This window comes from Strix aluco, chromosome W, assembly GCF_031877795.1.
Source record: "Strix aluco isolate bStrAlu1 chromosome W, bStrAlu1.hap1, whole genome shotgun sequence".
In the NCBI taxonomy this organism is placed as follows: Eukaryota; Metazoa; Chordata; class Aves; order Strigiformes; family Strigidae; genus Strix; species Strix aluco.
The window spans coordinates 45502941-45518040 of NC_133970.1; the positions used below are offsets into that span (position 1 = coordinate 45502941).

Below are 15100 nucleotides of genomic sequence, written 5' to 3' on the forward strand. Positions count from 1 at the left end.
GTCGTAGTCGGCGAGCCAGTTCATTCACCGTTGGTCTCTCTTTGTCTTTCCATTGCATTACCGGTAATGCACTGGCATATGATGAGGGTGTGCTCCGTACAAACTTCTGCCACATGGGCCGGGTGCATCGGACTTCATCTGGATCTGTGGGTAGCCGTGCATTATCTGGGTCATAGTAAACTGCCTCCCGCACAGCTAGCTCCCTCAAGTGTTGAATGCCTCTTTCCATAGTGGTCCACTTTCTTGGTCGACATGCAAAGTCTTCCTTGAAGGGATACCTCTCCCTCACACTTGACAGGAGTCGCTTCCAGAGACTGAGATTTTGTGTCTCCTTTCCAATGGCCTTGTCAATGCCCCCTTCCCTACACAGGGATCCCAGCTGCCTCACCTCCCTGCCCTCTAGTTCCATGCCACTGGCCTCGCTATCCCAGCACTGCAGCAGCCAGGTAACGAGTTGCTCACCTGGATGGCGGCTGGAATCTTTTCTTATGTCTCACAACTCACTCAGGGATAAGGATCGGGTGACTATCACTGGCTCTGCCTCCTCCTGTTCTCGTGATGGGCCTGGTTCATCCTCACCCTGTACACTGCGAGGGGATTTTCTTGTGTATTTCTTCTTCTGTCTGGGAGCAACTGACACTGTTGTGGGTTGGTTCTCTGGTTCAGCTGCAGCGCCTGTCCTCGGGCTTGTAGTGGCTGCAGTCTCTGTTACTCTTAAATAGTAGCTTAACCATAAACAAAACCTGAACCACATGCAGGAAAGCACTAACTCCTAACAGCACGGTAACCATGTTTAGGTCAACATTCCACAGATATTTGAACTCCCCGAATTTCTCAAACACAGCTGTAAATAGCCCCAGGGCTGATGACCGCATGCTATCATAGATGAGCATCACATAGTACAACAGAAACAAAACCTTAACCCACCTCTCACGGAAGGTGAGCAACAGCATGGGAAACACGTATTGCAAATGAGGTGGTAAGATCTTAAGGAGCCAAGCAATCCACATTTTACCTGTTTTGTTGTAATCTCAAACAAAAAGAAAAGCCTCAGTGCCCCACGTTGGGCGCCAAAAACTGGAGGTTTGAACTCAGCCGGCAGCCAGAGGCCACGTGGCCGGCCATTCACCTCCCCCTCCCCCCTCTGGTGAAATAGGGGAGGGACAAAAAGAAGAGAATTCGTAGGTTGAATAAAAAGAAAGCATTTACTAAATATAACAAGAGAACAACAGTAACAATAGTGAGTCCAAAAAGAAATGGGTAAAATGCAGCAGTGGCTTACCGAGCGCGGCGACCGCCCCCCCCCCCCAGCAACAACACGGCCCGATGAGAGGGAGAGAGAGCAAGAGCAAGCAAGAGAGCCTGCCCACCTTGGCATGACGTCACATGGTATGAAATACTCCAATGAAAATTAACTCCATCCTGGTCGAAATCAGGACAATGACTAATGAAGATGACTAAAAATATATTACCTATTATACTACATTTTCCAATAGCAGCTTATAAAACACTGAGTCATAATCAGTTCTTCATCAAAACTTAGAGTTCTTATCATAAATAAAAACAATAATTGGACTAACACAGAAAGATAAATTAAGTATTTAATTACTTCAGAAATAATGTAGAAATTCATTGATAAACTATGGCATCTGAAAAATTCTAATTTTGCTCAGCTGTAAGGGAACTGTAGGTATTCTAGTCATTTGCAGGAATAAAGCGTTAATTGCATATACATACACCACTGCTCTGAACAAGCAATAATGTCTGGAAAATCACAGACTGTCACAATTCATAGCAAAATAAGTATAAATTCTAGCTTTGAAATGTTAAACATCTTGATTCTGCAGATTAGTGTTGGTTCAGGAACAAAAACCTATTTGATTCCAGAACTTTGCAGAATCAAGATTTTAATGTCTTCCTTGCTCACACTGAACAAGGGTATGTAGCATCCATTAGAAAGGACTCAGAGTGACAGCAAAGGCAAACTCATCTGCAGACATTTTAGACACCACTGGTATTCATAATGAGAAACCATGTATTTGCTTTTATCCTTTTAGCTTTCTTCCAACCTGGGCAATATTTTCTGGTGTGTATCACATATGTTACAAAACTAAATCCCTTCCTATATATCGTATTTTTTAGAAATTAACCTTTCTGAAAGGGAGAATTTAAATACAGTATGAATAATATGAAAGCTTATAGAATCACACATATTGTGGTATAAAAATATAGAGGTAAAATGTATAATGGAAGCATACCTATTTCATCAACACTGAAACATCTTTCATCAAATACTTCATCTTTATTGGCAAGCTTAACACAATATGGTATCCAAATAGAGGTGTAGGATGTGTTGAAATAACAGCTATTTTCTCCTGCAGTGATATAATCAGGGCATTCTTTCCAGTCTTCATCATTCCTAGAATGACAACAAAAATGTAATATACACGAGAGAGAGATTTATAGATCTTACAAGGTACACATTATAGATGTTACAAGACATGTTGTTGATAAGTCATAACTTCTATGGAAGTGAGAAATACATGTCAATATTTATTGTGACTTAGAATGAAGCCAAACTACTATCCATGCAACCTGCATAAATGTGTTTAGGTTCTCATGTACTGGTAGTGGCACTTCTGTGCTTTGGATGGTGTTTCCAAAAGATCAGTCAGAGACCACATGTTGTCATTCTGGTAGGTGCTAATGACTACCAGCAAGCACAAACTTAGGTAAATATGATATGCATTTAAGCAACTGTTGTTCAGGCAAAATTAAACTGCAGTAAGATTGCCATCTACATAATGAGATCTGAAACAGTGAAAGCCGGTCCTTAAGGCAGATCAGTACTGCACCACCTGCACAGCCAAGAACAGGGGAGTGCCTTGCCCTGGGGAGCTGAACTGGGATGTAGGCACTGGAGCACTGATTTTTCACACGGGAAAGTGCCCGAGGGTGGATGCTGAAGGAGACCTGGCACAAACCAAACCTGGACTGCAGGATGTGAATGAAGGGAAGAGAAATACAGCACTGTGAGTTAGGAATGGCTAAATTCCTTCTAATACAGAACTTCTAAAACACAGGCTTGGAACTACTAGCAAGAAACCCCTTATGTTTTTCCATTCTGACTTTGTTGAAAAATTCATAAATGTTATTTGTAAATAAAAGAATTGCATCAGGAAATATCACATTCATATTGAAGGGAGGTTGTTGCAAGTATACTTGAAATTACAAGACCTCCTGACCTTGTTAGTGCATAGAAACCAGTAACATTATTTTTATTTTTATTTTTGTATTTTACTGCAATGTATATAACTTAATTTATATTCTTTTCCTAGCTACCCCCTGTAGTCTTACCCATTTGTAAAATATCTTGAAACCTGTAACTCCTTGCCTAGTGGGGATAAAACAGGCCTTGGACAGTCTGGTAAACTCCCTGAATACAACCCTGATAACAGGGACCTAAAAATGCCAGATAAGCACCTGAGAAGACGCCAGTGTCAAGATAAGTGACTGGAAGCTGGTTTAAACTAACCACCTTGAAGCAAACAGGAGCCAAAGGACGGATGAGGTAACTCCATGACCATATGTGACACGGGAAGCCCAAAGTTCAACTAGCGGACAGTGTGAGAAAGGCTGTGTGGACCTCCAGGAGGGGGGAGAAGACCCTCACTCTATTTTTACTATGCATGCTCAGACTATGTAAATGAATTCTGAGAAGCCATTAGCATAAGACTGCCTTTTCCAGGAATCCTGATGCATATGTATGCTTTCTGTGTATATTAGTCAGAGAGTTTTGTTAGTAGTTGGAGTACTCATGGTGGAGTAAACCCCAGTGCTGCCCAGCGCTGCAATTGTCCTGGTTTTGGCCAGGATAGAGTTAACTTTCCTTGGGCGAGCACAGCTGAAGGGCTGGGTCCAGATCGATCATTGGAGCATTCCATGGCATGTGATGCAATGCTCAGCATATAGGCGGGCGCCTGCTCTCTCACGGGCGTTGTTTGTTTTGTTTTCGGTTTCCGGATCGGCTGGGTGGAGTTTCACCGGTGCGGTCAGATCGCTGCTGGGGACGGGCTCTGTACCGGTCGCCGCTGAGTGAGCCACTACTGCATTTTACCTGTTTTGGACTACTATCGTTACTGTTGCTTTTGCTAGTAACTTTTTTTTACTTAACCTACAAATTTATTTTTTTTTTTTTTGTTCCTCCCTTATTTCATTGGGGGGGGGGGGGCGGTAAACAACTGGCCACGTGGCGATTTGCTACCGGCTGAGTTCAAACCACAACAGCAATAAAGAATACCTGCTTAACAGTCATATTGGATTATGAGTGTTGAGTTAAGCTCTTTGTTTCAATATATTTTATTTCATCTCTTAAAAAAGACAAATCAGCAATTATAAAGAGTGGTATGAATTCTCAGACTGAGAAACACTGCTACTTGTGTAGGGTCGTTTTCATATAGCCAAGCTGAAACTGTGCAGCAGGTCTAGAACCAAAGAAGTCTTCAGTAAAGCGAAATGGGAACAACCAGATTATTAGAAATATCCTACAGGAAAAGTGACAGACATTTATTCAGTATTTCTGAAGTCACTTTAGAAAAACAAATCTGCTATTCTTTATCTCAGTACTCTCTCAGCCCAAATATAGAGTGAATAGGGATCTTTTAAAAAATTACAATCTTGGTTTGCTAAAAATATACCGTAACTGCCTTTTCTTACTAAGAGCCATTCAAGCTGTACAGAAGAAGGATTAAGCAAAACCAATTATGCCAAGTGCAGCCTTCAATACTGGAGTGGGTGCTTAAGTAGTAAAAAGGCAGATGCTACATAAGCTGAGTAAGAAGCATTTCTGCCACTAAGCACTAGGTCTTGTGCTTAACTGATGAGACCAGACACTTTTATAAAGGAAATGCTGTATCTCTGGCAGAGTCAGGACTTGATAAAGGTGTACGAGGTTAGACACTATATTTTGTGTTAAGCAGGAGACTGGGTTAGGTGATATATTTCATTCCTGAGTCTTATATGTTGCTTGCACATTAAAACAGAAATATTTTTAATGTGGATGTTCAATTCACATCTTTTATTGCAGTATACTAATTTCTGGGTCAAAGATGAAATGTGATCTGTTCAATATATGTGGTACTGCTTTACTGTAGAGTTTAATTAATTTTTAAAGTTTGTACTCTCTTGATGCATGCCACTGACAACTGTCAAGTAAACATTTACACTTAAATAGTGGTTTTAACTTGGACCCCTATATTTCTCGGAGGCCTCGGAAAAGTAAGAAATCAAGCTTTGCCATTAAGCTTAAGTTTGCTAAGCAAATGTATCATCACCAGTAGAAAGCATCTGTAGATCAAAAAGGTTGAAATATTAGATGGAACAGAAACTCACATCCTCCAGTTCCTGTGAACAAAAGGCCTATTTTCCTTAATAGCCATTACTGGTAATGTCTATGTTCTCTTTCAGGCTAATCATTGTAACATCCTGAAAATTACAAGAGCTTAAATGGAATGTAAATCAGAATTGAACAGGGCTCCATGAAACATAACCCCCAGTTTCAGAGCAGCCTTTTTACCTGGACCTGCATATTCAGACTTTAATCTAGCAATTGATCAATGGAAGTTCTAGAAAACTTTAATAAAAAATTGAAAGGGGCTTGTATCCAAACTCCACATCTGAGCACAGATATAAGGAATCTCACATTTGCATGTTAGGTTGATAAGGAATAAACTGAACTTCCCTGTTAAAAACTCCTTTCCCAAGCCATACAATGTTCAGTTTTGGATTCTGCAACCTGGACCTAAATTTAATAAGAATGTTTTCTTAATTATCTGCCAAGTAATGCTTGTCACTGCAAAATGATTGATAATTAACAACAAATTTTGACATTGAAAAATATGTACTTAAACCACAGTTTTATGCCCTTAAAAACAGTATGGTTTGCATCATAGCAAAAAATTAACAGCAACGAGCTAAAAGGCATATCAAAATATATGACTTGTCTCTTCTTCTTTTGTTGTTTCCATATTATTACCTTTTCATGTACAATAGTTGTATTGTTCCTGGAGCAGTGAGGTTATAAAAATTTCCATCAGTCCAATAACATGAAAATGTCTCCAGTTCAGGTGATCTGCACTTGCTGATTTGTGGCCACTGCAAAAGGTCTGTCAGGAAAAATGGCAGGGTACAGAATGCGACACATTAAACAAATCCATAAGCCAGACTAACACACTGTTAAAATGAAACTCAGCACTTTTAATGAGTAATTAACTTTCCTTCCAATTCCTTACATATGAGGCAAGATTTAAATTCTTCTTACATGCATAAACATAGATGACTATACCTGTAGAAAGCCAAATTTGAAAGTCAAGCTCTCTTTTGTGCAGTGTGGAAATGTTAGTATCACAGCCTGACACAGAGCATGGGGATATGCCAGCACTGTAGCTGTAGTTCAGTACAGATATACCTGAATTAGCCCTGCACTTGCTTTAAAGAAAGTGTGCTACTGCAGAGCTCAGTATTAGACTAACCACGGCTTAGTATTTACCCAGTTGAGCAGTTTTGCAATGTGTCTACTCATTACAGTAGCTACCTTGAACTGAGTTGAGGTTTGTGTATACTACATTGTGTAAGTATAACCTTGCCCTGACAGAGATAAGGGCAGCTGTGAGAGACAAAAAACTAGGCCTGCAAGAAACATGGACTGAGAAAACCAGCCTGAGAAAGAGATAAAAGTTGAGGCCCTCCAAGCTAAGGAATGCCTCAAACACTCGCAAGTAATGAAACTATAGTCACAGGGTGGATGGTGTGGAGGTCAAAGCTGATAAGGCTGCCCCGATAACACAGGATGCAGCTGGAGGGGGGAGCCCTGTGGAGACAGGATGGCTCTGCTCTGGGGCACCTGGCCAAAATTTCAAGGGCCATCTGTCCGGTGAATGACCTTTGCTTCATTATCCACGAAATGCATATTAAAGTTCACATCCCTCAATATGCTAACGAGGGCTAACATGATCATGCTAATTACATCATCCCATGAAACACCTCACCCCTCCCCATACATGGGATACGTAGGTATGTGGGTCGACCTAGGGGATGGACCCAAGGAAAGTGGGTATAAATCAAGGAGGGTGGGAAGAAAAGGGGGGAGGGGGGGGGGCGGCGCACAGAGAGTGCAGCGAAGCAAAGAAGACGGATGCCTCCTGGAACCCTCGCTGGTGGGATCGACACAAGAACCCAGACTGGTGATCTCTATTCCCCTATTCCCTCTATCTCCTCCTTTCCTTTTTCCTCCTTTCCTTCACTACCATTAAGCAATGCAAGGCATACTGTATTGCTTGCCACAACTTGTTATATACTTAGCCAATTATCGTGTATCCAATTAGTATATTGTGGGTAGTTAATAAATGTTTGGACTTTGAGACTTGTCTCACTGTTGTCCGCTCCGTTGGGGATTTGTGAATCTGAGTCACTTGTCTCCCTCGTCTGAGCGGGACGTGCCAGCAGCTCTAAGCATGTGCCTCTTCTGCCACATGCTGCTTCTATATTAATAATTTCTGTTCTTTGTCAAAACTGAAATGATGTAGGGCCAGGAAATGACTGGTACAATTAGTCAGCCTCATCAATCCATGTGAGAAAAATAATAAAAAAAGTTGCAGGTATGATTCACTGCTTTCAATGTAAGTACTTAACTTTGTCCTGACTTTTAATGGTCTAATGAAGCAGTCATTCTAAAATGCCAATATTTCATATTTGGCCTGGAAAGCTTTCCAGAGGGAAATGACATGCACATAGAAGCATCTATATCTCTTCACTATCTGGGAAATGGGATTATTTAAGAAAATAAATAAAGCCCTTGAGGGAAGAGGGGCCCCAGAAAGCTGGTTAATATTCAAGGATGACCTCCTCCAAGCTCAGGAGCGATGCATCCCAACAAAGACTCCAGGAGGCCTGCATGGATGAACAAGGAGCTCCTGGACAAGATCGAACACAAAAAGGAAGCCTACAGAGGGTGGAAGCAAGGACAAGTAGCCTGGGAGGAATACAGAGAAACTGTCTGAGCCAGGGATCAGGTTAGGAAGGCCAAAGAACAGAATTAAATCTGTCAAGGGACATCAAGGGCAACAGAAAAGCTTCTATAGATACATTGGTGATAAAAGGAAGACTAGGGAAAATGTGGGCCTTCTCCAGAAGCAAATGGGAGATTGGTTACTTGGGATATGGAGAAGGCTGAGGTACTCAATGACTTTTTTGCCTCAGACTTCACTGGCAAGGGCTCCAGCCACATCGCCCAAGTCACAGAAGGCAAAGGCAGGGACTGGGAGAAGGAAGAATTGCGCACCATAACAAAAGATCAGGTTTGAGACCATCTCAGGAACCTGAAGGGGCACAAGTCCATGGGACCTGATGAGATACATCTGCGGGTCGTGAGGGAACTGGAGGATGAAGTGGCTAAGCCACTATCCATCACTTTTGAGAAGTCGGGGCAGTCCCGTGAAGTTTCCGCTGACTGGAAAAGGGGAAACATAACCCCCATTTTTAAAAAGGGAAAAAAAGAAGACCTGGGGAACTACAGGCCAGTCACTCTCACCTCTGTGCCCGGCAAGATCAGAGTGGATCCTCCTGGAAACTATGCTAGGGCACATGGAAAATGAGGTAATTGGTAACAGCCAACATGGCTTCACAAAGGGCAAATCATGCCTGACAAATTTGGTGGCCTTCTACCACAGGTTTACAGTGTTGGTGGATAACAGAAGAGCAACTGATGTCATCTACCTGGACTTGTGCAAAGCATTTGACACTGTCCCGCACGACATCCTTGTCTCTAAATTGGAGAGATATGGAATTGACAGATGGACCACTCAGTGGATAAGGAATAGGCTGGATGGTCGCACTCAAAGAGTTGTGGTCAATGGCTCCACGTCCAAGTGGAGAGCTGAAGTGCTAAGGCTTGGACAACAGGCCCAAGCCAGAGTTGACCTATAGATGAATCCTGTATATTTTATAACTGATAACCATTGTGCTAGTAGGTATTGTACTAAGTTATAACAACCCACTTATGCTGGTGTAAAAAGTGCTAAAGCATTGAAATACTGCAGCCTGAACAACAGGCCCCAAGCTGAAGCTGCTAACTTAGCATGGAGTCATTAATAAAATATGTAAACTCACTAGTGAAAGACAAAATATAATCAGTAGTGAGGAGAGAATGTATTCAACCTTCCTTTTGCAGCCTTGTTCAAGGCTGAGAACCCAAGTATTTGGCCTTGTTAGAAACTCCCTTGGTTCCCCCCCGAGCCCTGGACAGGCTTTGGGTGGAATCCAACAGGAGAATGAAACCAGAAACTTTCCGCTCAAAACAAAGGTGCCAGCTATTCTGGCTTGTCGATCTCTGGTATATAAGGCTGGGCCCGCTCACAGCGACTTTGGAAGCCTCACCTACGGGTGGACGCACCGCGTAGGATTTCCCACTTGCCGGGACAGGCTCTCCAAATCCTCGCTGTAACCGGGGCTGCCCAGCGCCTGCGGGTCTGGATGATGGTAACGTATGCAAGTGGTGATGGATCTTTCTTAATCACTATTCTCCCCATCATGTAGTAATGATTTGATGCATTACCCTGTATTTTCCTGTTTGTTGCTTTAGGCGCATTATTCTGCCTTTTCTTCCTGCATGTTTTCTGTATTACGCTGTTACATTATTTGGTTATCACCAGTAAAATACACCTGCTCTTTTCACTCTGGTGTCTGAGTTTAATTGGTATCCTTAATCAGCAAAACAAAAGCAGTGATGAGTGGCGTTCTTCAGGGGTCAGTATTGGGATCAGTGCTGTTTAACATCTTTGTCAGGGACATGAACAGTGGGATCAAGTGCACCCTCAGCAAGTTTGCCAACGACACCAAGCTGTGTGGTGCGGTCGACACGCTGGAGGGAAGGGATGCCATCCAGAGGACCTGGACAGGCTTGAGAGGTGGGCCCGTGCAAACCTCATGAAATTCAACAAGGCCAAGTTCAAGGTCCTGCACATGGGTCGAGGCAATCCCAAGCATAAACCCAGGCTGGGCAATGAGTGAGTTGGGAGCAGCCCTGCAGAGAAGGACTTGGGGGTATTAGTGAATGAAAAACCTGAATATGAGCAAGCAACGTGTGCTCACAGCCCAGAAAGCCAAACGTATTCTGGGCTGCTGTCACGACCCAGACTGGAAGCCCAGAGAATCGCAACAGTTCTGTGATCCCCTTAGGTTAAAGTAAGGTGAAACGACACCAAATGACCGGGTAAAATGTTTTACTTGTGGTAGAGAACAATTTAAACTTGGAAAAGGATAATAAGCAATGTGGTCTCTTATAAATCTATAAGAAATAAGAGAAAAGAAAGGAAAGAAAAAGAAAGGAGAGAAAGAGAGTCAGAGAAATCCGGATCATACCCCTGGGTCCAGCGTTGTCTCAGGTCCGGTAATCTTGGGTGGTGGGTGCACACGGATCTAGCTTCAATGGTGGGTGCACACACAGCAAAGTTTTCTGTTGCCTTTTTAAGTTCATCTTATCAGCTGATTAGCATACTAGATGAGGAAGGGCAGGTATTCCACAAATTCATGTTGCAATCCTCCTAGTGCCGACTACAACAGTGGGGGCTTCTTCTCATAGAGTCCTGGCCTCTTCGGCTGCAGTCACCTGCTCTGGAGTGGGGTCCTTCACGGGCTGCAGGTGGGCATCTGCTCCACTGTAGACCTCCATGGGTGGCAGGGGGGCAGCCTGCTGTCTCACCACGGGCTGCAAGGGGGGGTCTCTGCACTGACACACTTCCTCCCCTTTCTCCTCCTTTCTTCCACTGACCTCGGTGTTCGCACAGGTGTTCTCACAAGTCCTCCTCACAACTCCAGCTCCTTCTCCCAGATTCCCCTTCTTAAATACATTATCACAGAGGTGCAGCCACCATTGCTACTTGGCCTGGCCTTGGTGCAAAGGTGAGCCTGACTTGGAGCCAGGGGAGCTTCAAGAAGCTTCTCACGGGGCACCACTGTTGTAGCCCCTTCCCCCACTACCAAAAACTCTGCCACACATGCAAACCAAGCACATCCCTGCAGCCCAGGGAGGTTAACAGTGGAGCAGATCTCCACCTGCAGCCCATGGAGGACCCCATGGCAGAGCAGGTGGATGCACCCGAAGGAGGCTGTGACCCCGTGGGAAGCCTATGCTGGAGCTGGCTCCTGGCAGGACCTGTGGACCCATGGAGAGAGGAGCCCACGATGGAGTAGGTTTGCTGGTAGGACTTGTGACCCCGTGGGGGACCCACACTGGAGCAGTCTGTTCCTGAGGGACTGCACCTCGTGGAAGGGACCCATGCTTGAGCAATCTGTGAAGAACTGCTGCCTATGTGAAGGACTCACTTTGGAGAAATTTCTGGAGAACTGTCTCCCGTGGGAGGGACCCCACACTGGAGCAGGAGAAGAGTGTGAGGAGTCCTCCCCCTGAGAACAAAGGAGCAGCAGAAACAACGTGTGATGAACTCACTGCAACCCCTGCCTCCCATCCCCCTGCACTGCTTGGGAGGAGGAGGTAGAGAATTTTGGAGTAAAGTTAAGCCTGGGAAGAGGGGAGGAGTGGGGGGAAGGTGTTTTAAGATTTGTTTTATTTCTCATTACCCTACTCTGATATGATCGGCAATATATTAAGTTACTTTTCCCAAGTTGAGTCTGTTTTGCCTGTGACAGTAATCTGTGAATGATCTCTCCCTGTCCTTATCTCCACCCACAAGCCTTTCATTATATTCTCTCTCCCCTGTCCAGTTGAGGAGAGGGAGTGATAGAGTGGCTTTGCTGGGCACCTGGCATTTAGCCAAGATCAAACTACCACAGATAAACACAGCCGCTCAATGCCAGAACAATTTGTATTTCTCTGGCTTAATGGGTCAAACTGTGTTCTCTATATTCTACACTGCCAAGTATCCACATCAGGCAGTGACTAATACATGAATATGCATATATGGTGGTTTAGTCCCTGCCGGGGTCTGAGACCACGTGGCCGCTGCCCCTCCCCCACAAAGGGAGTGAAATACAAAGCCCCGGGGCTGAGATAAGGAGAGGTTTAATACAACAGTGCAACAGCAACACAACAAACAGCAACAATAACAGTAACAGTAACAATAATAATAATGAACAGAGCAAAATATCTACCAATACAGCAGTGAGAAGCGCGATGGCATAACACACGTGTTAACCAACCCGTCTTGCTTCGGCGCCAGGATGTGACGTCAGCATGGTATCTGAATAACCCGGCTAGAGCTCCCCCCCACTGCTGGGGAAACTTAACCCTATCCTGGCTAAACCAGGACAGCATAGAATCATAGAATATCTCAATTTGGAAGGGACCCATAAGGATCATCAAGTCTAACTCCCTGCTCCTCACAGGACTATACCATATGACTAAGGGCATTGTCCAGATGCTCCTTGACCTCTGACAGGCTTGGTGCCGTCACCACTTCCCTGGGGAGCCTGTTCCAGTGACCGACCACCCTCTTGGTGAAGAACCTTTTCCTAATGTCCAATCTGAACTTCCCCTGACGCAGCTTCATTCCATTTCCATGTGCCCTATCACTGGTCACCAGAGAGAGGAGATCAGCACCTCCCCCTCTGCTGCCCCCCTTGAGGAAGTTGTAGACTGCGATGAGGTCAACCTTCAGCCTTCTCTTCTCCAAGCTGAACAAGCCAAGTGACCTCATCCACTCCTCATAAACCTTGCCCTTGAGGCCTTTCATCATCTTGGTCGCCCTCCACTCGACACACTGATGTCCTTCTTATATTGAGGCACCCAAAACTGCACACAGTACTTGAGGTGGGGCCACACCAGTGCAGTGTAGAGTGGGACAATCCCCTCCCTCGACTGGCTAGCTGTGCTGTGCTTGATGCACCCCAGGGCACGGTTGGCCCTTTTGGCTGCCAGGGCACACTGTTGACTCATCTTCAACTTGCCATCAGCCCAAACCCCCAGATCTCTTTCCACAGGGATGCTCTTCAGCTTCTCATCCCCCAATTTGTATGTATAACCAGGATTATCCTGTTTCAGGTGCAGAATCTTTCACTTGCTCTTCTTAAATTTCATACGGTTGGTGATTGCCCAGCTCTCTAGTCTGTCCAGATCTCTCTGTAAAGCCTCTCTACCCTTGTGGGAGTCCACAGCGCCTGCTAGTTTAATATCATTGGCAAACTAACTTAATGGACATTCAATTCCTTTGTCAAGATCATTTATAAAAATATTAAAAAGCACTGGCCCTAAAATTGAGCCCTGGGGAACCCCACTGGTGACTGGCCACCACCCCTTTTATTACAACTCTTTGAGCCTGACCTGTTCACCCATCATATTATGGACTTGTCTAGCTGTGTGCTGGACATTTTGTCCAGAAGGATACTGTGAGAGACGGTATGAAAAGCTTTGCTAAAGTCAAAAAACCCCCACATATACTGGCTTCCCTTGCTCAACTAGATGGGTGACCTTCTGTTTTGCTCACTGCATATCATTGCCTCATCTAACAATTTGGACATTGAATAATCCTGAACATATGTGTGTAAAAAAGAGATTTCATAATGGTGGCTTATTCTCTCCCCCAAAGTATTTAAAATTCTTCTTGCCAACTTAAAATAACTAATGTTTGATTAGAAAGATTTAAACAGAAGGTTTTTCTTTCTCTTCCTTAGCCAGCATTTTACATTTCACTGAATTTTGTAGAAATTTCTTTTTTAAATTAAAAAAAAAATAATTGAAATGAAGTGTAAAAAATCACACTGTTCCTTTTCACAAAATACTGAAATGAAACATTTTGACTATTGCACCTGGTTTTGTTTGGTATGGTATTCAATATTTGATAGCTTTGGCCTAAATCCCACAATGCTTTTGGTTGACCTTGATTTGAGTTTTTACACATTTTTACACCATTTATCAAACAATTTTCACCTGGTTAAAACCAGCATATGATCATGAAATTGCAAACTATTATAACATAGATCAAAAATAAATCAAAATAAAAGACAGAAGAACAGTACTATATTTATAAGTTTTTAAATTGAGGAATGTTCCAGCTTTCAAACTTGAACTTTCTTTTTTATTTAATGGAAAATCAAACCATTGTTTAAAAACCAAAGAAAGAAAAAGAAATTAATTTTTGTGCCTCTGCTTTAGAGACATGAGTAAAATTGCCTCAATTGCATAATGCCTATGTAAGGGAAAGAATGTTGTTTTCGCATAATAAGCCTGATGGGAAGGGCAGGAGCGATTCACCAAAGCAATCAACAAGAGCAATTCACAACCATTGAAATCCCTGGCCTAGGGCTAGAAGGCAAGTGGTCTTTTTGTCAACTGTGATGACCCAGTACTTGGAACTGGCTTTAGACGGATGCAGATACCGAAAGACTTGGGGAACCTGAATTTCGAACTTTTCCATCTTAGTACGCTTGCGTGATGAGCTCATGCATATTAACTTCTCCGCCCGGGAGAAAGCCAAGGTTCATTTCCATGAACATGCGATGTATGAACACATACATGAAGGGGCGTATCGGTAGGCGGTTCGGGAAGTCTGTACACCCTGTAGTACTCAGCCAATGAGGAATCAGGGGAGGGAACTGGCGGTTGGGAGAAAGGGATATAAACCATTGCATGATGGCTGGTAGGCGCGTCCACTTGATGGGGGCGCCCGGTCTTGCAAGAACGTAATAAAGAGTGCTTCACACCGCATCCTGTCTGAGCCGCTGATAATTGGCAACTGAGCGTTTCTCACACCTATAATCAACAAGACATAAGTCTTCTATAAACAAATAGTGTGCAAGAAAGTACATGTTATGGTGTTTCCTGTTTCTATCCTCAGCTACATGAATCAAGAACAAATATAGCTATTTTTACCAAAACAGGTTAAGATTTTGAGAAAATAATATACTGGAAAACTCTCCTAAATTAGAATATTTTTGTTGATGCCTGTACTGGGTGTGGCTGAGCCGGAACTGGTTTTCCCCTGTAGCAGCCCTCATGGTGCTGTGTTTGATGTTGGGAGCTGGCAGGGTGTTGATAGCACCCTGGTGGTGTGGCTACTGCTGAGTGGTGCTTACACAGCACCAAGGCTCT

The 15100-nt window shown here is 43.8% G+C and overlaps 1 protein-coding gene across 5 annotated transcripts in view; it reads right to left on the reverse strand.

The window, feature by feature from the left end:
• LOC141917636 (growth hormone receptor-like) overlaps nucleotides 1–15100 on the reverse strand; it is a 176086-nt gene that overhangs the window by 25996 nt on the left and 134990 nt on the right. For 4 of the 5 annotated variants that reach the window (XR_012621382.1, XR_012621381.1, XM_074810986.1 and 1 more), the window contains exons 3-4: nucleotides 6035–6164; nucleotides 2259–2419 (exon numbers count right to left, since the gene is read on the reverse strand). Coding sequence is in view for 2 of the 5 variants with exons in the window: in XM_074810986.1 (XP_074667087.1) it covers nucleotides 2259–2419; nucleotides 6035–6164 (291 nt within the window). In the remaining 3 variants the exon portion in view is untranslated. Of the gene's footprint in view, nucleotides 1–2258; nucleotides 2420–6034; nucleotides 6165–10416; nucleotides 11419–15100 lie in introns of those variants that run through there. The other variant, XR_012621383.1, reaches the window with a different exon arrangement.